The 24,027-nt window shown below is 39.0% G+C and overlaps 1 protein-coding gene across 3 annotated transcripts in view; it reads right to left on the bottom strand.

Moving 5' to 3' along the window:
* LOC110367879 (interferon-induced very large GTPase 1-like) overlaps positions 1-23,827 on the bottom strand; it is a 95,406-nt gene extending 71,579 nt beyond the window's left edge. For 2 of the 3 annotated variants that reach the window (XM_036148353.1, XM_036148355.1), the window contains exons 1-7: positions 23,756-23,827; positions 21,133-21,232; positions 20,998-21,029; positions 15,196-15,304; positions 14,519-15,091; positions 14,110-14,135; positions 13,431-13,539 (exon numbers count right to left, since the gene is read on the bottom strand). In XM_036148353.1, the coding sequence (XP_036004246.1) occupies positions 13,431-13,539; positions 14,110-14,135; positions 14,519-15,091; positions 15,196-15,304; positions 20,998-21,029; positions 21,133-21,214 (931 nt within the window). In that variant the 5' untranslated portion in view covers positions 21,215-21,232; positions 23,756-23,827. Of the gene's footprint in view, positions 1-4,937; positions 10,203-10,274; positions 10,313-13,430; positions 13,540-14,109; positions 14,136-14,518; positions 15,092-15,195; positions 15,305-20,997; positions 21,030-21,132; positions 21,233-23,755 lie in introns of those variants that run through there. The other variant, XM_036148354.1, reaches the window with a different exon arrangement.
* Positions 23,828-24,027: the final 200 nt, after the last annotated feature.

A 24,027-nucleotide genomic window follows, 5' to 3' on the forward strand; every position in this document is an offset into this window, starting at 1 on the left:
TGTAGTGCTAACTGTGTTAAGAGTTTTGGAAAATTGTTAAAAGTATTGAAAAATCTGTCATAGCAATTGTAAAAAGTGTAAAGATGAAGCCTGATACTGGCAAACGCAGGCAGATCTAAGCAGGATGATTGCTCTCAGGACTCACATTATATATTAACAGAATTCACTTTTTAGCTCTTAGTTTTTTACTGCTAGATTTATTAGTATTCGTTGGCTGGTTTTTGCACTGTACAACTTTGTTCTCACTGAGGATTTTTAACAGGCTTTATGAATAAAATTGGATTAACAGTTTGCAAACAACTGTTAATCCAATGCAAAGAATTAAACTTCACAGGCTGATTTATGTGTACTCAAAATAATATAACGTGACACAATCACTATGCAAAGCAAAGGACAAACATAAAGAGGCTTAAGTTTAAAGACAATATATATATATATAAAAAATAACAAAACAGAAGTTACATCAAACCTAAGTTGTTTATCAAATTGTAACATTTTCAAGATTTACTCTTTAACAATTTAAGAGACTGACAAAAAGATTTCAGGGACACTGTTGAAACTAATTTCAATAGTTTGGTTTGTGCCACGGCTGAATAAAATCTTGTCACCCTTGATTAAGCCAAAATGTTTAATCTGTGTCCGAAGAGAGAGTCTCTTAAAAAAAGAAAAAGAGTTTTATTTCTGTCCTTTTGAAAACAAAAACAATGCTTTCCTTTTAAAAATGTCTCTTAAGCCTCTAATTGTGAATAAAACAAAAGAGATTTTCTTAATTAAATTAGAGGCAATCACTGTTTCCCTCTAATGTGCAAAGATGCAATCGTGCACTGCATCTGGATTCATTGCGCACAGCAAATCTATGCAGCGCAGGAAATAAAATCCAAGCTAAACTGTTAACAAAATGATCATAAACCAACTTATTTTGTACCATTTTGCAATTCTGTGGAGATGTTGTTTCATGGTTCTGCTCTGTTTGCTCCAGGTGCTATTGAAGGGTGGGGCAGAAGCCCTTATAATTGGGCAGGTTGTGGTGTGCATCTTTCTTTCTCCTGCTGCATGTCAGCTGTTTGCATGGCTGTGTTTTGGGATCTTCTTGTCTGAGGCCTTAAGTGGTGTTTTTCAAGCAATTTGGTTGCTTTTTGAGCGCTACACCTGCTGTTTTGCTGGAGAGCTGTTGCTCCGCTGGTGTTATCATCTGCAATAAGAGTCCTTTGCAGGGCATAGCTTCTGCTGGTTTCTGACCAGACTTCTTGTTCTACCTCCGTTTTGGAAAAGCAACCAAAATCCAGTCCATGCATGCCTTTCTAGCCATGTATGTTCAAATACACAAATACTTACTTATGTGTGTGTAGGACAGGTGCGCAAGTTGACAGTTCAACCTGAGACTTATGACAACACTATTCTTTCAGTGCTAAACCCTTAGGAATTACTAGCACTATAACGATAGCTTGACCTTTCTTTAGGAACTACTAGCGTTTTAAGCTTATACTTCTCACATTTCCTTTAAGGGATATTAGAAATTTAGCTTCATCAGCACCCTCCTTTTTACACATACAGGGGTACCTCAGATTAACTAGGAGTTAAATCTGGAAACAAACCTGTTCAACACAACAAAAAATAAGCTTTAAAAATGTGTTATTAGATGAATATGCAGAGGATCTTAAGTTAGATACTGGAGCATCTAACTCCTCCTTGGACTGGAAGTTAATTTTGAAAACGTATAACTGTGAACTAAAAATGTAAAATGTGATATTCACATATGCGTGCAGCGCAAACTGAATTTAGGGAATACAAGAGAAAAAAAAGAATTGTTTTTTAAATGAAATGAGTCTAGTGACATTTTGAGGCTTAATGGATATTTTTAACAAACATCTAAATGTCTTCTTCTGTGTGACCTGAGGCTATTCAGAAAACAATAGGGGCTTCAACCAAATTTGGTATTTTCCACTTTTCAGCTCTTTGATAACTCAATTTCATCATTCTCTTTCTAATCCCTTCAGCTGCTCACCCAAGTGGCACACTACATTTTGGGATTTTTATGTTGCGAGATATGTTGTTGTCAGTGATACATTTTGTCACTTTTTTGTTATAGATTTGATTGTAAATCATAATCATTTTATTTAAAACATACATAAATAAAGCAGGGCACTGTTAGGAAGGTGGGCAAACAACTGGGCCCCTTACTGGTGGTGTCATAGTTTGAGTTTCTGAATTAGTTTAGGTTCTGTTTTGGATTCTTTCTTGTTTGGTTTCTGTTTTGGTCTGTTTTAGTCTTAATTTGAGTTATCTTATGAGCTTGGCACTGAAGCCAGCATTAGTCACTATATATCCAGCCTTCAGACCAGTCCTCAGTGTCAGATCATTTCGAGCCTTTGGTGAGACTTATGCCAGCATTCTTCTGTTCTGATTACCTGATCCTGACCTGTTCTGCCTCTCGACCTCTGAGCCTGCCTGACCCCGCCTGACCTGATTGCCTCACCTGTCTATCTGACTTCTGCCTGACCTGAACGCCTGCCTGATTGCTGCCTGATTATGTCCGAGCGGGACCTGCTACCTGACCACCGAGCCTGCCTGACCTCGTCTAGTCTGTATGCCTGACGTGTACCGAATCTGGAACTGTGTCCCGACCTCATCCTGGATTTCCCTCTGGCACTCCATCGGACATCTGATCACCTTGCTCGGACCTTGTCCCCGACATCGGCTTCTGGTTTGTCCTTCTGATCATCCTGCCTACAATCGTCTCCACAGTTCTGACCCTCTACCTGTCCTCTGACCACCGTCTGTCTGCAAGTGTTCTGCACTGGGACTACCCAAGCGGCGACGCTCGCTGAACCGCCTCAGCAGCCAGCCGTCTGGAGCCAACACTCATCACTCGTCCCGGACTAAACACAGAGAAAAGGTTAGTGACCAATACGTTTGTGAATTATCACTGCCAGATAAACGTGGTCACTAACCTGCTGTTTCTGTCCCCAGAGGTTCCTGCCATAGACACCGACGCAGCTTGCTTCAGTTTACTTTGAAATAAACTGTTACGAATACTACCCTGTTTTTCTGATTTGAATACTGGGTCCATCAGCTCTGTTCATTGCTGGTGGGGCCCTTACTGGTAGGGGGCCCCTTCTCCTCTACGGTAAGTCTGCTCCTGTCTCTGTTTGCTCTTACATTTCCCTCTTCCTCCTGTTCAAATGGCCATGTGTGCCATGCGTGTGTGACTGCAGCTGCTCAGTGCAGACAGACATATTGACGGGCAGCTTGAAGAAAAAAAATTTTAAAGGGGAGATGGGGGGGAACAGCAACCAGTCAGAATCACCTTTATGTGGATACAAACAAGGAATTTGACTACCGGTTCCATTTCTCGCATCGTGAAAAACAGTGACTACAACAGAAAAAAAGCATTATACAGAGAAAAGCTAAGAACAGGGGCAATAGATGTTGGAGAGTATTTTTCCCATACACATCTTTAAGTATGTGTGTATATATGTTTTTTTTTTTTTCTTTTTTCTCTCTGCAGAGCAGCTGCCTACCCTGGCCGTATTCATTAGAGATGCAGCCTTGGCATTTAAACTGCCTCTGTCGGCTTGTTTTAGCCATCAGTACCGACCTGATGATAAAAGTCAGAATAACCTGTGACCATGATGTGTTGGGTTGACAGCTATGTTAACTGGTCCTGGACCTGTACAGGCCATGAATGGATGGAAGGTCAGTCCTGATGACCGTCTCTACAGATCTAACTATTCATTGCACTTAGTACCCATCAAAATGTGTGGATTAGCTGAACCACACAGAGATGGATGAGCACAAGACAGACTAAATGATGTCAGTGTAGAAGATGATCAGGTGCACCTGAGGAAGGTTGTACTTCTTGAGTTGAAGTACAGTCTCTGCTGGAACTCGTACGGATGGTGTTAATGGCCATGGACAGGTCATCTTGTCATGGTACAGCTTTGCCTGCTGCACCATGACATATTCAGGGCACTTTTCACCCTCCACATCCCTCAGTCTTATTCTTCTTCTTTTTGTGTTTATTGGCGGTTGGCAAACAACTGCATTTACCGCCACCAACCAGTATGGAGTGTGGATAAGGACGAACATGCTCAGAAAAAAAAAAAAATTCTTTTCGCTAAACCTGTTACCAATAAATAATGCAACATAATTCTAAAACCTGAATCATAAATGTTTTTCCTTAAAATTATCCCTCAGTCTCCTCTCCACCTCAGTAATCAGCTACACCTGTCAGCCTCCCTATTTAAGCTCCCTGCATTCAGTCCTTCCTCGTTGGTTTGTTCTGTTTACTGTTGATTCTGCTCATTGCTGCTCACCTCATCTTGTTCTAGTCCAGTACGTGTTCCCGTCGTCTCCGCCCGCCTGCTGTGGTTCTGGTCCTGCAAGTATTCACCCAGTCGTGCTGCTAATCCTGCTGTGGTTCTGGTTCCAAGTCTCCACTCTGCCGTACCGCTGGTTTAGCTCTGGTTTCCAAATCTTCATTCTGCTGTGCTGTTGGTCTTGCTACCTCCGTTCTCCGGCTCCATCCTGCTTGCCAGTTCCTGTCATCTCCATTGTCCAGCTCCGGTCCAGTACTGACAGTTGGTTTCGTCCTCCACCTCCATCTCCTTTAATAAAACTCACTAACTGGCTCTGTGTGTGGTTCAGTAAACAAATCATGACACATCTAGCGTACCAGGCATGGCCGGCTTGGTTAATCACTATTGATATTTGTTGGAGCAAGTGGTAGAAGCCATAAATCCAGTGAATTTAACATGTATAATTTATATGTAACTGCCTGCATTTGTTATAATAAATATATTTCTTCAGATGAACATGACAGTGGGAGACAAATCAAGATAAGGCCAGACATCTGCAAAAAAAGATTTCTTCCACTAGACCTATGAGATCACTAAAGGTATGATAGAAAACTGAAGTCAAATAATTATAGGGACACATTTTCCTTGCTGATCAATGAATAGTTTATTTCACAGAGTCCAAAGAGCAACAAAATTCACATACAGCAGCTCCTTTTTAAAAAAGGTTTCATCAGACTAATATCATTGTCACTGCTTATTAAAGCTAGATGTAGACATTCTTTGTAGTAACTTATTTTTATATTTTATTTAACATTTATTAGGGTCATGATTAATAAGAGAAGAAAACATTTTAATTTTGCATTCTATGTGCGTACTATCTTCACTGAGAACACATTTGAAATGCTTATTTCTGAAAACACCATTAAGTGATTAATACTTCCACACACTTAGACCAAACTGTTTTCTAGCAAACACAAGTTTGCTAGAAAACATCTCAATGAATACACCTCTAACTGTTCAACATAAAAATTAACCTGAAGAGTTGCTGCCGATTTCTCACAAACTACACATTTCATTTAGACTTTCAATGGCGTCTTCTTTGCTGAATTGTTTCCATTCCTGGGGAATTTCCCCATGACCCTGGAATTTCAACTCATAGTAGTTTTCCAGATCTGTTTGAAAGTGGCAGACAAACCATTTCCAGTAGGCCAGCATAGAGGCATCAGCTGTAATTCTCCATGAAGCGTATTTTTCTCCAGCAGTTGGATACTGTTTATAAGGAACTGCCACCTCTGAGTCAGAATCAGGGTAAAAGCTTCTATCACTTGCAACTAATGTGGTGCAGAAATCAATAACAAGGTCAACTTTTCCTCTTACATGCCAACCTTCAATTCCAGAGGGTCGATGAAAAGGAACACTGTGCTTCCCGGGACTGTGGTCCTTCAGAGTGTTGGTGCAAACGGCAGCGCATAATGGACATCTTTCCCAGCAGCAGTTGCACAACTGATCAATGAGGATTTGTTCAGGCTTCTGTCTGCAATCATTCACCTCATTCAGGGAGAGACTGCTCATCTCCTTTATAATGAGTTTGAGGCCTTTCTCTATCTCTTCTTTAAGAAAGTCAAAATTGTTTATGTCTGTGAAGTTTTGACTACTAATGGTATCAAGTGTCAGGTTTGGTTCTAATTTACTGGAAAACTCCTTCACCCACGTTTCTGTGTCTCCTTTCTTCTTTTTAAGTTTCTCTGTTACGTCAAACAAAGCCTGGCTGATGAGCCTGGTGATGTCTTCTGTATTTTTCTTGAGAATAGCCTGGGCGTTACCTTTTTGTGCAGTGAACATGTATTTCTTCACTTCTTCTTTGATAAAAGCCTCTACTTGCTTTCTTGGATTTCGGATGTAGGTGATAAAGCTGTTAAAGTTTTCTTTCTCTGCCAGAGATGCTAGCACATGTTTCTCTAAGTTCAGTCTGTTCTCACTGAAAGCTGGAAAATTGCACATCATCTCTCCAGCAATATCAACAGCTGTCTTGTTACTCACAGCCTCAACAGCAGAGACTTTGAGATTTTTACAAATCATTTCTCCTAACACAACAGCGGAGGAGCTTCCTTTGCAGAAGCTTCTGAAAATGTTGTAATATTCACTTTTCTTGTTGTTCAGATAAGTGAGCACATCATTGTTCTCTTTGTATAGCTTATAGGAATGTAAGAGCCAGCTTTCTGCCCTGTAAAAAACATACAGTGAAAGATCAACTGTAAACTCCTTCTTGAATGTAAATTTCCTCCCTGATTCAAACTCGCTCACTTTTTGTTTAATAGTTTTGGCAAGTTCCTGCAAGTAGGTTGCGCTGTAACCTCTTGTTGCGATAGGTTTACTCTTCATGGACTCCAGACATTCTTTTTCAACATTTTTGATAAATGATCTGATCCTTTCCTGTTCTTCGTACTCAAAAGGGTTCTTTGATTTATGTTCTTCTACATGTTGCTGTGTTGTTGGTGCCATTCCTATCCATTCTTGGAAATAGGCCATAAAGGATTTGGTTTGTTTGCCTTTATCTGCTTCTTTCTTTTTTTCCTGAGGTTGTTGGGTTTCATCACAAAGTTTTTGATACTTCCTTTGGGTAATATAACCAAAGTAGTTCCCAGTTTCTGATAGACATTTGTATTTCATGCTGTTTATTGACTCGTCAATAAGTCCATATTCAACACCAAGATCTACGAGGACAATTAACTGATCTTCCTCCAAGTTTATGTCTTCAATGGGTTTTGTATCTGAGGTTAATTCCTTAACCCAGGTGCCCCACACAGTGTTGAACTGCGCTTTTAGATCCTCTTCATCTCCCGCGATACATTTTAACTCGTGAGCAAGCTCTTTGCTTTTCTGGAACAGCTTGTTTTCAAACTCTGTCTTCTTGTTGTCAAGCTTTTTTCGAGCATTGTTTTGATGGATAACTTCATCCAGTTTTCTCTTCACACCTCTCACGAGTTCCTCATGAAACTCTTTGATTTTACTTTCAAATCGGCCCCGCCACTGAACCAACATTTCTTTGTCTTTATCATCTTCAAAGTAGGCCACAATAGCTTGTGTTATTTCTTTGTACCTTTTGCTAATTTCTTTGGAAAGGTAACTGAGCTCAACTTTGTCCAGTTGGCCTTTTTCAATTTTGGGATAAAGTTGGTTTTCGATGATCAGCATTTCACTCCTCAGGGCCCAAGTCCAATTCCCATATTGGACCTCCAGCTTTCTGTAAACTGCAATTTCTTGGGTATTTTTGAAGCTAAAAACAAAATGTTCATTCATCAAGGCGTTCCACAGGTCCTGAACTTTGGTATTGAAATGTGACAGAGTGATTCCTTTAGACCGTGAGGCCTTAGACAGGATGATGGTTTTCAGTTCCTGGACACTCTCACTATACCCTGGATTTGGTGGAGCCATTGGCGGACTTCCCTCCCATAGCTGAGCAAAGTATTTCACGTCTTTTTGCACATCAAATGCAATGACATCACTGAAGCACTCAACATCACACACTTCCTCTTTGGCAGCAAGTTGAGCCATCTTGTCCAGTTTTTCCTGCAGTCGTCTTTTTCCATCCATGTTTTTCTCTGCTGCTCCAATATCTGTGACATTTTGATGAACAAACACACAGCTTGGTGAAAGTTTGACTTTCTTCATTCTCATAAAAGCCTGCACAACGATCTGCAGTACATCTTGCATCTCTGCTGGATTCTCACCAAAGATGTTGATCAGTGTCATGTTTCCCAATCCAACAACAAATGTTGCAAGTTCATTGTCACGATGGAGGCTGGCATTACCTGCTAACTCGAGAGCACGCAGCCCTTCGGTGTCCACAACTAGAATATAGTCAAACTTGTAGTCTTTTTTTATTTCCTCTGACAGCTCAACCAGTTGCATATAGGCACCCTTGGTGCACCTCCCAGCACTTACTGCAAACTGCAATCCAAACATGGCATTCAGCATTGTTGACTTTCCGCTGCTTTGTATGCCCAAAACTGAAAGCACAAAGACTCTCTTGTCACCCAGTTTCTTGATGACTTCCTGTAAAAGACTAGAGATCCATATCAAAGGTACGTGACCTGCATCACCATCCATCAACTCCATCGGGTGTCCCTTTATCATCAGGTCTGCAGCTAGCTCAGGGTATTTAGACCATTCAGTCTGATGGCCCAGTGATTGTTTCTTGAGAGATTTATGGGCTTCGTAGATCTGTCCCATTTCTCTGAACATGTGCTCCAGTCCAAAGGTTGCTGATTGAAGCTTTTTTGATAACTGTTCAAGTTTAGTTTGCTTGTCTTTTAATTGAACAGATTTGTCATGTTTCCTCTTTAGAACCAAGACCTCTGACCATGTTTCATCATAGTTTTGGAGAATTGATGAAAGATCATCCGTTGAGAGGGCATCTATCAGGATCTGAGTCCATTTCAAGAAGTATTCTCTGTCATCTGGTTGCAAACTCTTGAGGCTCTTAATGAACAACCTCATCAGTTGACTATTGGACATGTCACACTGTTTCTGTCTTAGTTCCATCAGCTTATTATTCTTCTGGCCCTTTTCTTTCTCAATGTGTCCCTTTAGATGATGTAATTCTTTGTTTATTTTGCACCATTCATGCCAAAGTTGGCCTTGGCAGGGAAGGAATGTATCTTTTATTTTTGCAATATCCATCCTTTCAATCATTTTGACTAGTTCCATGGCTAACGATTTTCCATTCAGGCAGTCCTTTGCATCTTCATCCACTTTGACTCCAGAGACTTTGGCCATAGTTTCAAGCTGGAAAGAAGTGTGGGGTCCAGACAAAATGCTTCTTATAATCTTTTTCAGTTCTTCAGAAACATCTGACTGGCTTCTTTCTTTCAGACCCAGTTTGTATTTTTGTGGTTTCATCTGAACTGCGCCACACTCATTGTCAGCACTGAGAATAATCAGTGGCTTTGAAGATTTGTAAAGCATTGAAATGACTTCACTACTTCCCTGGCTTTTGTCCAAAGTTGGTACAAGAACGACAATGACTGAAGACATTTCAGTCAGTATTTCACGCTGCTTTACGATTGCTAGAGAATCTCCATGGAGATTACAGAAGGCAATGCAGTCATTAAAGAAATCATTGGGTTTTCCAGCAGGACAGTACCATGCAATCTCTGCCACACCATCCACCAGATGACGAGATTTGGTGCTGCCTGGACTGTTTCTGTGGAAGAATGTGTTGTGGCGGTCATTGATCATAGCATTCATCAGCTGAGATTTGGACAAAGACATGGAGCCCAGTCGGAAAAATGAAACCATGGGAGTCTCGGCTTTGTAGATTGGCATGCTCTTCATTGTGATAGTGGTTGAATTTGCCTTAATTGTGCTTATTTTCCACGTTTTTGTTATTTGTCTGAATGTCCACAGAGGACACTCGATATTTGTTGAGGCAGGATCAGGAACAAGCAAAGGTAAGGCATACTGGCACTGTGACAGCTTTGTGATAATTTTCTGTTTAAGTAAGCTGTCTGAGCAGTGAAATACTGCCATTTGAACATCCATTGGGTGTACATGATACTCTTTTGACTGATCTAAATCGGCTGTAGATGTAAAAAGAGCGTCTAAGTCATCGTCATCTGTAACAGCACTTTCAGATACTGGAAAATCCTGTGAGTTTTCTTCCTGTACAGGGATGTATCTTGCCCTGTAATCTAACATCATTAATCTCTGAAGAAAAGCACACACTAGATCTTTCTCAAATATCTCATTTGTCTGTTTCATAGGTTGACCTATTTTAACAAAGTTCTCTGATGAAAGCATCTGTTGATGTTGATGTTGGTCTTGGAGGTGAAGTCTTCTGAGAAGTTTTTCAGTTTCTATTTGACATTTCTTTCTGTTTTCTTCTGAAGGGTTGCAAAAAGACTATAGAAAGAATAATAATGATAATTTAATGTTTGTAAAATAAATAAATAAAAAATAAAAGACGTGTTTTACCTTCTTTTGAGGATTATTTGAAACCACTGGTGGTGCACCTAGAAAAAAATAGAAATTCCAATTATTCACAGATGATCTACTGGTTTTATAATTAAAGTATTTAATCAACTTAATGTATTTAAATATATTTGTTGCTACAGGCTGAGGGATGTCTAATATGGGAAAGTATGTATTTGTAGAGAGATACTGTGCTCAAAGATGGAGCCTTATGCTGGGGAATCTGTGATGGTTTGCTAATAGAGGACGATAGAGCATAGGTCCCATCAAACTTGCAGGAAAAATGTATAGAAATAAAAAGTTATCATCACACTTGTTCACTCATAAAATGTGTCAACTTTTGCCAACGTTTGTTCCTGACCACCCAAGCATACAGCTGTTATTGACAAACTGGTGGTCCATAGACTTTGCAATACCATGCCAGATAAAAGTGTCACAGCCAACACTTTTTTTGAGCACAGAGAGGATACAATTTGTTTTGAGAACATATGAGACTTCATAATACTAAAAATAATACATTTAATTTGAAAGTGCTTTACAGAGCACTCACTAGAGTTACTTTTTCTGGCCTCTCACCTAAGATCTGCAACACCATGTGACATGAGGGAACGCCTATTCTTCACTTACCATCTTATCTGTTCAAACGTTTAGCAAAGGGTCAGAATGGAGGAACATCACAGGTAATTTCATTGAAGAAGGCCTACCTAATGCTAAATAGAAGGAAGCAGAGCACAGAACTTGGTCTCCTCCACACCACAGAAGTGTTCAGAGCCCATTTTGGTGCTGTGAACCCATTCCAGTTGTTCATGGAGAACAACCTAGAGAAGCGCTTCTCAAACTTATAGAGTAAAAACTAATATGCCCCAGGGGAGGCAGAATGCACTGGCCATGTTCCTATGGAACAGACTGTTTTTTAAAATTACATATTCCAATCAAAAAGCCATTGAAGACATTTCTGGCCTGAAGGAGAGAGGCGAGATCTTGTTCAAGTAGTCTTCTATTGGCTTTTCCCGTTAGTGTTACCACATCATGTCACCTGTCTCTATCTAATCCCATCTTTTGCATCTTCTTCTGTCACATCAACTGCATTTATGTCCTTGACTCTATTCATAAATATTCATGAATCTCCTCTTAGAGCTTTTTCTGCCAGACAGTAACCTGGCCCACCAGATTGATAATGTGTAGCACTCTCCGTTCTGTACGCTATCAATCTGGGACTGCTCCCACTAAATCTGTGTGGGGAAAGGCGGGACATTCAGCAGAACTCTCCGAGCTGATTGGGCGAAGCGACACCTAGTACCCGCCTACCAAAGGTTGGTTTTAGCCAATCACGGTATCAAATTAAAACATAAGCAGCACGCATCATGAGAAACTACAAGAAGGTAAGCTGGTCAAGGCATTTCTTCCAGTTCTTCTTTCAAAGATAAAATTGTGAATTCTTACAAAACAAATGAGATAGCAACAGCTACGCGTGCATCCTCCTGTGCTGCCATGTCGCACCAGTATGTCCCACCTTAAACCACAATACTGCAACGTGATTGGCCTGAACCGTTTTTTTTTTTGCTTCGGACACATATGGTTGAAGACGGAGTGGTACAAGATGGATTCTTGTGTGTTTGTGAACCCACAAATACCGCAAAGATTTATTTTGCAGGCAAGATTATCCTGGCAGTTCCAGTCTTAACATCCTTCTATGAATGTATTCACTATCCCACCGCTGTACATGCCCAAACCATCTCAGTCCGACTTCTCTGGCTTCATCTCCAAAATGTCTAACATGAGCTGTCACTCTGATTAACCCATTCCTGATCCTATCCATACTTGTCACTTCCAAAAATAACATTAACAGCTTCATCTCTGCAACATCTAGCTCCACTCCTATCTACTACACTTGGCACTTTTCTTCACCTGTTCTAACCTGCTTAGACGTGATTCCTCATTCTATCCCTTATCTACAATTTGCATTGCTTTGGACCATTGACTCTAAGAACTGGAAATCCTCCATCTTTTTTTTTTTTTATCTTTTTATGTCTCCTCTCTGACTCTGCTTTTTTTATTGTGGCAATAAATATGTAATTTACATATGTGGAAAGCCATAGTGGCCACAGGTTCTGCACAGAAATTAAAGAAGGTTGGGTTTTGTCCTTGCATGAACTAACTAGGGGTGTAACATGGGTAACAACTTTAGTATTATTATCACCTAGCTTAACATGATGCATGTATTAACTTGTCATCATTTCACATCTGCATGCAACAACATTACTCAACTCATATGGTTATATGGTGTAGTTTGGAAAAGCATGTTCCCGCATGTCAATAATTCATTAAACATAAAAAAGTGTAGGGGACAGAGGGCACAGATATGGGATGTGCACTGGGGCAATGTCCCACTCGGAGTCTGCATGAGACTAAGTGTGGGACAATCCTACATGACAATCCTAACAACCTATTGCTTCAGGATAACCCATACACCATCTCTCTTCCCATCTACACCATGGCAGATCAGCTTAAACCATACTCTCAAGGCTTTAACCTTGGCCTCCTGAACTCACAATATGTCAACCTTACTCCTCTGCATCATGGCAACCAACTCTCTAACTTTTCCTATCATAGTCCCAACATTCAGAGTCCCTCCTTTCAGTCCTTTCCTCATCTCTCCCTGCTAATGGACATTACATTGTCCTCCTCTCATGATCATGTTATTGACTTGCGCAGAATTGGATAACCAAAAGTCTATGACCTTGTTTAGCATTTCTGCAGCAAATACTGTGATGTAAATGTTCAAAAAATGTAAAAGAGAACAGAGAAAACGGCTTAAAAATACAATCCAAAAAGGATATGAAGCTATCTATGCAGAACCTGGACAGATGAAATTTATGTTTTTTGTACTATTAGAAACTCCAAATACATAACAAAATGTGTTTAAGGGCTAAAAAGGTGGATGTTGTATGATGTGTCTCCTTAAGGAACAGTGGTCAAAGGTTCATAGACAGGTGATGAAGGATGGATGGATGGATGGATGGATGGATGGATGGATGGATGGATGGATGGATGGATGGATGGATGGATGGATGGATGGATGGATGGATGGATGGATGGATGGATGGATGGATGGATGGATGGATGGATGGATGGATGGATGGATGGAGTAAATTTTACCTTCCTCCTTTGGTTCACATGGAACAGTACTTTTTGCAGACTGTCCTTGTCTGGTGTCATCTGACTGTTCAGATTGTTCAGCAACAGCTTGGTCCTTCAGTTGATCACACTAAGAAACAAATATCATGTGACATTAACTTTTCAATTTGTGGGAGTCTATTCTGTAATATTTAGACAAACAAATAAATCACTGATTTAAAAAAACTAATTAAAGATCTAGAAGATATTCAATCAATTTATTTAAAAAAAAAAGGATTAAATCTTCATGCCAAGCACCACCAAGACATTTCAGCATATACTGAAAAAAGGTGTATAGGTCACACCCACCTTAATATTTCATATTGTAGGTGTAATAAATATTAAGTACAACACAGCATAAATTCATGATTTGACAAACATATCGAAGATCAAAGTCAGTCATTGCATTTTAAGAGTTGGGTCTAGAAAAAAATGTCAATGTTTTACAATATTTTCTCAAATAAGCTTTCAGGCTTAAACCACAGGTAAACCTGTAAAGCCACAGAATTGTAACTGAACTGAATTGAGTTAAATTTAACTGAAAAAAACATAAATCAGAAAAAAATTTGTTTAGATAACAATCGGATCAGATCCGTCTCCCAACATTTAGGAAAAATTTTAGGTTTTCTAATATTGTGGTCAGTGATGCAGTTGGCCTTACCTTAACTTCATGTTCTATTTTGTCTTCTGTAGAATGATGATGAAAAAAAAAAGAGTAGATTATCATATATAATCTTATGATATACAGAGTATCTGCAGAATTGCATGTCAACAAAACCCCTATTATCATTTTTGTCAACTGTATAAATAGTTGTATTTACCAGATTATTGTATGAAATATCCCTTACCATTACTCACTGAATACTAGCCTACTATAAAGTACTGCAACATTCATATTTAACTTGGTAACTGTCAAGGGTCCACCAATAGGAGCCAATAGGTTTTAGCCGAGGCACACTGTCGAGAGTTTTTTAATTCACTAACATCAATTTAACAATCTTCAACAGCGAAGCACCAAATAATAGCATTTTGTATGGGCTAGTCTCACAAGGTTTTCTTCACATTCTTACCTTTCTGCATTTTTTCCTTATGTGGCACATCATCAGGTTCCTTCTTCTGGTCTCCATTTTGTCTAGGGCGTTGTCTACAGTAGTATTCTGGATCTTTTTTAGAGAGATTGTCATCGATTTTCTCCAAAAGACTCATTATCTCTCTGGCATCCGTCATACTTCTTATACATGTGTGGTATCTTTTTTCAGAAAAGTTGTTCAGACTTTTCAGGTCCTGAAATGCACTTTCACATTTCTCACCAGCATTATAGGTAACAACTGTCATTACATTCTGTATGATCTCTTTCCCAAATGTCTTCTTTAACCACAGCATTCCTGTAGTGTACTGGCTTATATGCTGGCCATTTCTTATCAGCAGGACGAAGGCATGAACAGACTGATATAATGGGATGTCGACATTATTTTGAAGACCAAGCATGTTAATGACAGAGATGTGCCGCCCACACAGATCATACAGGTTAGATGAAAACTCTTCCAACTGTGTTTCTTTGTCATGGTTGAAGAAAAGATTGTTTGGCCCAACATCTATTGAATCTGCTTCCCCAATTAACACAAGTGTGAGGTCACGCAACACTGCAAAAAAGAGAAATATATAATTAAATTATTAAACTGCAGAATACTTTACAGTTAACCAAGTAGAATGTAAAGAAATATTACTGTCTTTCAGCGATTGTTACCTTTGTCCTTGCTTGCAGCTGGTGTAGCTGTAAGAGTTATCGTCCCATCTGTGCTTTTATCACAACTGCTTGATTGTTGAATGTCAAGAAGAGCCACCGCTGCATCGCTCTAAGAAACAGAATTTTAACCGGATTTTGTATAAGTAAGAGTTGTAAAGATGTATGTTTATACCATCAAAAGCTCTATCTCTGGTTTGCCTGTTTTATTATTATTTACAAAATAAAAGCTAGATGAGAATCAATGTAAACTGGGGATTTTTTATATATTATATAATCTAAAGCAATTTGAATATAGAGCAGGAAAAATAAGTATTGAAGATGGCTGTTTTTTTTGTAAATATATTTTCCTGACAAAATTCTAAAATGTTTATATCATCCCAAGTAAAACACACTGTTGGAGAAATGTGAATGTAATCATTTTATTTTTATCAAGTTACAGGCATTTGGTTTGTTTTAAGAGTTTTCTTTCAGGAAGGTTCTGTTGTTTTTAACCTTAGACAGGGAGAACAAATGGTTTTCCCAGATAAGGAATGTCTCCCTTATCCAGCTGTGTATAAAGTAGGTGATTGATCACCAACCGCAATAAAACTTGCTCCCTTCTTTGTTTTTCAACCCCCATGTTGTAAACTCCTGAATCCTCCTGTCCCTTCTTTGATGTCTGACAATAAATGCAGAAAGATAGAGGTAACCCGGCGCAGATGATCCCAGACTGTCAGGGAGTAAAAGTTCTCCGTTTTGGGTTTATCCTCTGTCCTCTTCTGCAGAACAGTCCAAACTTGTGTTTGTGTGGGTTTTTTTTTTGTGTGTAGGATAAAGGGGTTATTTATAATAACCTTATCACACACATTCTAAGAAATTAAATCTAATGGAGCAAACATATTGTATTAATAAAGTGGAGTGACACAGAGCGTAATTATTAAACACATGAACAAAGACGCTGCAAGAAATCAAAGAAAGCAAAGGGCCTTGTTGAAATCTGCAAGTATATAGAGCAACCTTGTGCCCCATCAGTACAAACTAATACCAGCAGGTTTAGGCCCGACAATGGCCCATAATTATTTTTTATTAATAAGATACAGCAGAACAAGCATCTCATAATGTGTAAAAGCAAATAACTCGAAATGTTTTTGCTGAGTTATTGGTACAAAACATACACATGACTTACATGGTCTGTCTGTCTGCATGCCCTCATATGCACATCCTTCCTGTTCTGCAATAATTAACATCATTTGATTCAACCGTGAGTCACCTCTCAGGCAGCACAATCAAGTTCATCTCCTGTTCCTCTGTCTTTACACACGGACTCCCGGAGACAGAGAGGGGCAGATTATTGAAAGCCTTAAATTAGTAGATGTCCAAGATTTTCCCCTGCCTGATACCAAGTTTATCACCGAGATCATGTCGCGTGGATTTTCCTGCCCTACCAAGACCCTGTTGGATATCAAATGTGTTTTCTGGACACGTCTTGGACTGTTCTCATCCCCTCAATCTGGGCCCGTCCCACGGATTAGTCTACCTTTTTTGCCCACCTGTGTATGACCCAGGCAAATCCATCGGAACTGCTCAAAAACTTTTGATTTTGATCAACTTTAATCCCCCATGCCTGGACTGCATACTGACCAGGTTTGAAGCTGATAGCTCGTGGTGAAGCGTATTTTGGTACTTCCTGTTTTCTGTTGCTGCGGTTTGGATTGTGGTTTGGTGTTCTAGACCAGTTAGATTTTATCTTATATGTATATAGCCACACCATATACTTTTAAAAAGACCAAAAACCAAGCCTCCATCTTGATAGTGTTTTGATGGTCCTTTTTGAGCCGAAAAATTATTCGCTCTCGAGGAGCAATAAACAAATATAAACAGAAGTGGCAACATCTAGCGATCGTATTGCAGAACTATAACAATGCAGGTTTGCTTAATTAATAAATCACTAACTGTAAATAATGCTGGACCAAGCCTCTGCAATGCCTTGCAATAAAGCGGCAGCTCAGTGTGATCGAAGACCAACTGTTATAAATTAAATACACCCATCTACAGAAACTTTAAGAGCTTTAGAACATTTACTCATGTCAACCAACTCTACGGTCACGTCTGAGCCTCGGCAGGTTCAGCGTCCGCTTAAGAGAATGGTCAAACTGTATTCCCAGTGACATTCCAGTCTTTTCCCTCTTGGAATCTTATATTTTTTGCATTTTTTTTCTCCACTGGATCTTGGACCTTTCTTCATTGTTTCGCTGGGAGATGATAATAGCTGTTAGCCTCTTCCTTTAGCAAATCTCTTTGCTGTGACATCTCTCATGGTAAGAGGCCTCTAGCCTAGCTTTAGCCTTACTATGGCTTCCTCACCCATCCTTCCACCCGCTTCTCCGTCGAAGTCTCCCCCTTGCTCCTGTTCTCTGTATCTGATTTTTAGTTATTCCTCCGCCTCCTTTAGTGATAATGGTACGTGTAATAAATTAAGTGTTTTTGTAGCGTTGCAGGTGAGGGTGTCAGAGTTGGACCTTAGCTAGCGCGGAGCGACATAGATTAGCTTCACATAGCGGTCCCCCAGCAGTACCTGGGTCACCAGGTCAGCTAGGTGATAATACGCAGGAAACATAGCTCTAGATTCCAGCCCCAAGGTCACCACCAACCCATCAGCGTTTCTAACAGTTTTTCCCCACTCAGCGACACACCCGCTAAGAAGCCGACCCTGATGATTGGCAGCTCAATAGTCAGAAACTAGTGACACCAGGGACCATAGTCAAATGATTGTCAGGGGCCAGAACGGGCGATGTCAAATTCTACCTGAAACTGCTGGCAAAGGATAAACGTAAATACAGTAAGACTGTTATTCAGTCCACTAAGTGGTAATGACAGCTGGTTACGACAGTTGGAGGTCAATAAATTTAGTGTTAGTGTGGTGTGTAAGTTTTCTAAAACAATGTCGGACTCCATAATTTTCTCTGGTCCCCTGCCTGATCTGACCAGTGATGACATGATTAGCCGCATGTTATCATTCAACCGCTGGTTGTCTAGGTGGTGTCATGAAAACGACGTGGGCTACATCGATAAAGGACAAAATTTCTGGGAAAACCTGGTCTGATCCTTTGAGATGACATCTATCCCACTTTGGATGGTGCAGCTCTCCATTTTAGGAATCTGGCCGGATTTATTAGTTCTGCAAAATGCTGACAACCCAGGGTCCAGACCAGGAAGCAGACCCGTAGTTTAAGGCAAGGCAAGGCAAATTTATTTATATAGCACAATTCAGTACAAGACAATACAAAGTGCTTTACATGATTAAGATATACCAAAATAATAAAATGTAGATAGAAAATAGAATAAAAGCAAGTAGGGATAGAATGTAGTAACAAAAAAGAACATTAAAAACAGTAAAACTGTTTAACTAGAACAGTCAAAGGCAATTTTAAACAGATGTGTTTTTAATCTTGATTTAAAAGAACTCAGGCTTTCCGCACTTTTACAGTTTTCTGGAAGTTTGTTCCAGATAAACGGAGCATAGGAACTAAATGCTGCTTCTCCATGTTTAGTTCTGGTTCTAGGTATGTGGAGCAGGCTGGAGCCAGAAGACCATAGTGGTCTGGAGGGTTGATACACTAATAACAAGTCTGTGATGTATTTAGGTGCTAAGCCATTTAAGGATTTATAGACTAACAGAAGTATTTTAAAGTCTATTCTCTGAGATACAGAGCCAGTGTAAGAACTTTAGAACTGGGGTTATGTGCTCTACTTTCTTAGTCTTAGTGAGGACGCGGGCAGCAGCGTTCTGGATCAGCTGCAGCTGTCTGACCCACTTTTTAGGAAGTCCTGTGAAAACACCGTTGCAGTAATCAATTCTACTAAATATAAACGCATGGATTAGTTTTTCCAGATCCTGCTGAGACATCAGTCCTTTAATCCTAGAAATGTTCTTCAGGTGATAGAAAGCTGACCTTGTAACTGTCTTTAGATGCTTTTGAAGGTTCAGGTCTGAGTCCATCACTACTCCCAGATTTCGGGCCTGATTGGTGGTTTTTAGCTGAAGCGACTGAAGCTGTGTGCTAACTTTTGATCTTTCCTCTATTGGTCCAAATATTATTACTTCAGTTTTGTTTTTATTCAATTGGAGAAAATTTTGGCACATCCATGCATTGATTTCTTCTAGGCATTTACTCAGTGCCTGAATTTAACACACCTCTCTACAGCTTCTGTACTGTTACCCACCCATTACCCTATTGAGACAATGTCTTTTCCACAGCCAAAACTACACAGATTAAAAACTAATCTAAAAGGAACAAAATCATAAAAATCTCAAAAATCAGTACAACTCAACTTGAACCCCAAAAAGCAAAACAACAAAAAATTAAATTTGGTTTATTAAATTTAAGGTCTCTCCCTACAAAGACTCTGTTAGTTAATGAATTAATTTCTGATAATCTGATTTATTTATTTATCTCACAAAAACCTGGCTACAAGAGGACTACGTAAGGATATATTAGTCAACTCCCTCTAATTATTTAAATTCCCACATTTCAAGGACTACGGGATGAGGAAGAGGAGTAGCAAGCATCTTTCAGTCTGATTTATGAATTAGTCCCGGGCCGATTAATAACTACAATTCTGTTGAGCATTTAACCCCTAGTTTCCCTCATCCAAACTGCAAAGCAATAAAAACCCCTCTCTTTGTTGTTTTGTATTGTCCACCAGGCCCTTACTCTCAGTTTTTACATCAGCTCTCAGACTTCTTATCTGATTAAGTGTTAAACACTGACAAAGTTATAGTGGGGGATTTTAACATTCATGTGGACACTGGATGTGATAACCTTAATGTAGCCTTTAATACTATCCTAGATTCAATTGTTTTTGCTCAAAATGTGCATAAACCAATACATTCCTGCCGTCATACTTTGGTTCTTGTGTTGACATATGGCATTGATGGCAAGAGGAGAATAAAAAACAATCCTAGGTTTCTTTTTAGTACAGTTGCCAAACTTACCCAGAGTCATAGCTCTGTTGATCCATCCATTCCCTCAGCTCTCAGCAGTAATGACTTTATGTGATTCTTCATAAAAAAAATTCATTGTAATAAAAATAACATCATTGTTATCCTCCCAAATACGATTACCTCGTCCTCAGTAAGTGAGGACACATTAGAGGAATCTTTAAAACCTGATCAGTGTTTTGACTGTTTATCCCCATTAGAGCTTTCTGAGTTTCTAAAATTTAAGCTTCATCTAAACCTTCAACTTGTATGCTAGATCCAGTTCCAACCAAGTTATTTAAGGAACAATTCCCTTTGATTAATACCCACATTTTAGACATGTTTAATCTATCGTTAGTAAATGGATATGTAGCACAGGCTTTATAGTATCTGTTATTAAACCTTTACCCTTTCTTGATCAAGATGACTTAATAAGTTACAGACCTAAGTTATAGACTTAGTTACAGACCTATATCTAATCTTATTTTCTTACTTTTCTTAATCAATTACGTAAACATTTACAATGTAAGGTTTCAGAGACCGAAATAAAAGCTGCTAAAATTACTCAGTCAATAATCTCATTTGAATGATATTAACAATGTATGGATATAACTAAAGATCAGAGTGCACAGAAGCTTTGTTTGTGTGGATTAATTGGGTTGTAACTGGCATTTGGGTAAGTATTCTGTCAATAACTCCTTAGATTTACAGAGATGTGGTCAATACTCATTTTCACCACAGTACATGGGTTCAACAGATACTTTCTGCATGGTTAAAAGTCACATTAAGATCTTTCTTTTTAAAAGTATGTTCTGACGAGCAAAATAAAAATAACTACTTACCTTATTGTTAGCTTTCCTTTTCTGTTCTATGGCTGTAAGATAATGCGAAGCATATTTTAATTTTGAGACACGAGAACCTTTCATATCATATTTCCAAGTGTTTACGTAAAATTTATTTCCAGATTTTTAAATTACCTTCATCATTTGTCATGTAAGTGTCATTTTTCCTTGTAGATTGACTCTCCCCTTCGGCGGATGTGTTGTCATTAACCTCCATTCTATCTGATTTTCATCTCTGAAGCCACAACATAAAAGTACATTTTAAATGTTATTATAATTCAGACATCATTCAATGCCTTATGTGAACCATTCTTTTTTTTATGTAAGGTGGAGGAGTGGCCACTTTGTTTAGTAATTCACTTAAGTGTATCAAGAAGATTCTGGGCCAATTTGACTCTTCAGAATATTTGGCTCTCCAGGTAAAGAGCCCGGAACAAATTATGTACTTGAATGTTTACAAGCCTCCTAAGTCCAAAACAAACATTTAAATAAATTTAACGACCTTCTATCTGGGATATGTGTTGATTTTGATTACTATTTAATTATTGTAGGAGACTTCCGCATTCATGTTGACAACCCTTGAGACGGAGGGGCAAAAAAATTATGTGACACACTTAGAAATTTTGGTTTGACTCAACATGTTAAATAGCCAATACACCAACAGAGTCTTTGTGTTATAAGAATTATTATTCTGAAGTCACTATGGCCTCACACCGCTCGGACAGAGGAGGCCTGGAGACCTGATGTCTGTGTATAAGATCCACTGTTTGATGATTGCAAGGCCAAATGCTGCAGCTGCTGAGGGATACTGATTGTTTACGATAGACTGTCTTTGTTTCGTCTCATGGGAAGGCCACGGTGCAGTATTAGGGGAAGCCGGAAAAGCGAGGCAGGCAGAGACAGGGCAGACGCAGACTGCAGCAGGACCGTGGGGTGCGATTTACTTCCCAACTATGTGAATCTCTGCTCTGTTTCTCAATAAAAGTGCTGGAACTATATCACTCCACCGGTATCCTTCTTCATGACTGTGGCATCTCAACTCCACTCCACCAGAGATCAATTTGCTAAGTTCTTCACTGAAAAAAACCCCAAAAACATTAGAAGGGCAGTTTGTGCACCCATATCAACTTCAGTACCAAAGTTGTCTCCGACTACAACGGATTTTGACAAAATGTCCAAATTCTGCCAAGTAAACTACAACAGCTTAGACAAAATTTTACACCAATTTAATTCCTCCTCCTGCTTTCTCAACATTTTACCCACAGCTTTTTTTTTTAAAGAACAGAACATCTGAATATGACTCAGATAATAAACACATCCCTTTTTTCAAGTGTATTCCCCCAGGCTCTAAAAACAACAATTATTAAGTAGCTGGTCAACAAAGCAAGCATGGCTCATAGAAAGCATTCAAAAGTATGGGCTTCACTTTTCAAAATGTGAAGAAAATTCTGCTTAATATCTGTGAGTTAAACTGCAAGGCCAGCGGTGGGAATACTTCTAATCTGAGGAAGCACCTGGTTACAGCTAACAAATCTTTTGATATATTTAGCGACTTTTTTTTTCTTCCAAAAAAATCAACTAGCTACTTTCCTCCGTGTTATTGGTGACTTCCAATGAAAGTACCAATCGCAAGTGGGTACTTTTTTACAGAGCTGATAATAGTATAGTGCAACCGGCACCACCATAAACCTTTTAACTTTCTATTTCACAATCTTTATGGGTCTGTCTGAAGCATGAACACAGACTTTGAATAAAAATGCCAATCATTTTAACCTTATAACTCATCAAATGCAGTGTAAAAAAGTAACTGAATAAAAAAAATTAATACGGTAGTTTATTAATTGTGACATAAAAACATGGAAAGTAATAAAAAAAATCAATGAAATGTTTTTTGGATTTCTTTTATGTCTCTGTTTAGTTTATTGCTCTGCTGGTTATGTTTGCCAGTTGTTACAATTCAGGATCATCCTTTATTTATTCATTCTCCTCTTGTTTGTAATTTTAGATGTGTTTCTGTTTCTGTTGGAGTTTTCCCTGTCTTTTAACTTTGCTCATCCCCTGACCTCCCTCTACCATCATCAACCTCAGCTATTTCACATTTCCACCTGATTGTTCACACCGCATTTGCAATGCCTTTCTCCAAACATATACTCTGCAGTAGTCCTTGCCTATTACTGGTTTCTTCCGTTAGACAGTCCCACATTTATTGAGCTGTTCCTCCACCTGTTTGCGAGCTTTTTCCCTTGCTGCATTTCCTGTTCTCTGTGTACTATACCATCTGCTAGTTTTTCTCTATTTTGTTATTCCCTATTTTGTTTTGTTGACTGTTGACAATAATCTGTTCTTGGGTCCTTCACTTCACTGTCATCCAGGACAAAAGGAACCAGCCACCTGGCCCCATCAGACTCTCCAGCACCTTTGAGTTGTCCGCCTAAGAATCCTGTTCTCTCTCTGGTCTGCTCCATTATGGATAAAAACAATTTTAAGCAACAAAACAGAAGACCTAAAAAAAATTAGTAAAAGACCTAGATCGCAAAAAGGAAAATCTTAGAAAAATTATTATCTTGCAATGCAATAATATTGTTTCAGTCTTTTTGAATCCTCATAATTTTCCTGCATACATTTGTTGAAATAATTACTTTATAAAAAAGCAAATGTGTTCCGCAAAATCTATGCAGTTAGGAAACAAAATGGAAAAATACATGTCTAAAGCAGAAACAGTTTTAGAAGTTCTATAATATCTGTGATCCAAACTCACCCTGCACTTTGTGTTTTCTCAGCTCTGGTCTGTACAAATGTGGCCAACGGTCCTTTTTAGATAAGATTACTGACCAGAACCCTGCTAATTATAGTGTCTGTGCCCACAGGAACTCCTCCCATTGTTTGTGATAGGCTGTGACCCTTTGCATAAACATACATTGTAATTTGATTCTGAGAAATGTAAAAGTGAAAGTAGTACCTTGTACTATTTATTTTAATCACAAGGTGCACTGGTACCTCATGTCTTACAATAAATCTTGGAAGCAGCTG

Source organism: Fundulus heteroclitus, chromosome 16 (genome assembly GCF_011125445.2).
Source record: "Fundulus heteroclitus isolate FHET01 chromosome 16, MU-UCD_Fhet_4.1, whole genome shotgun sequence".
NCBI lineage: Eukaryota > Metazoa > Chordata > Actinopteri > Cyprinodontiformes > Fundulidae > Fundulus > Fundulus heteroclitus.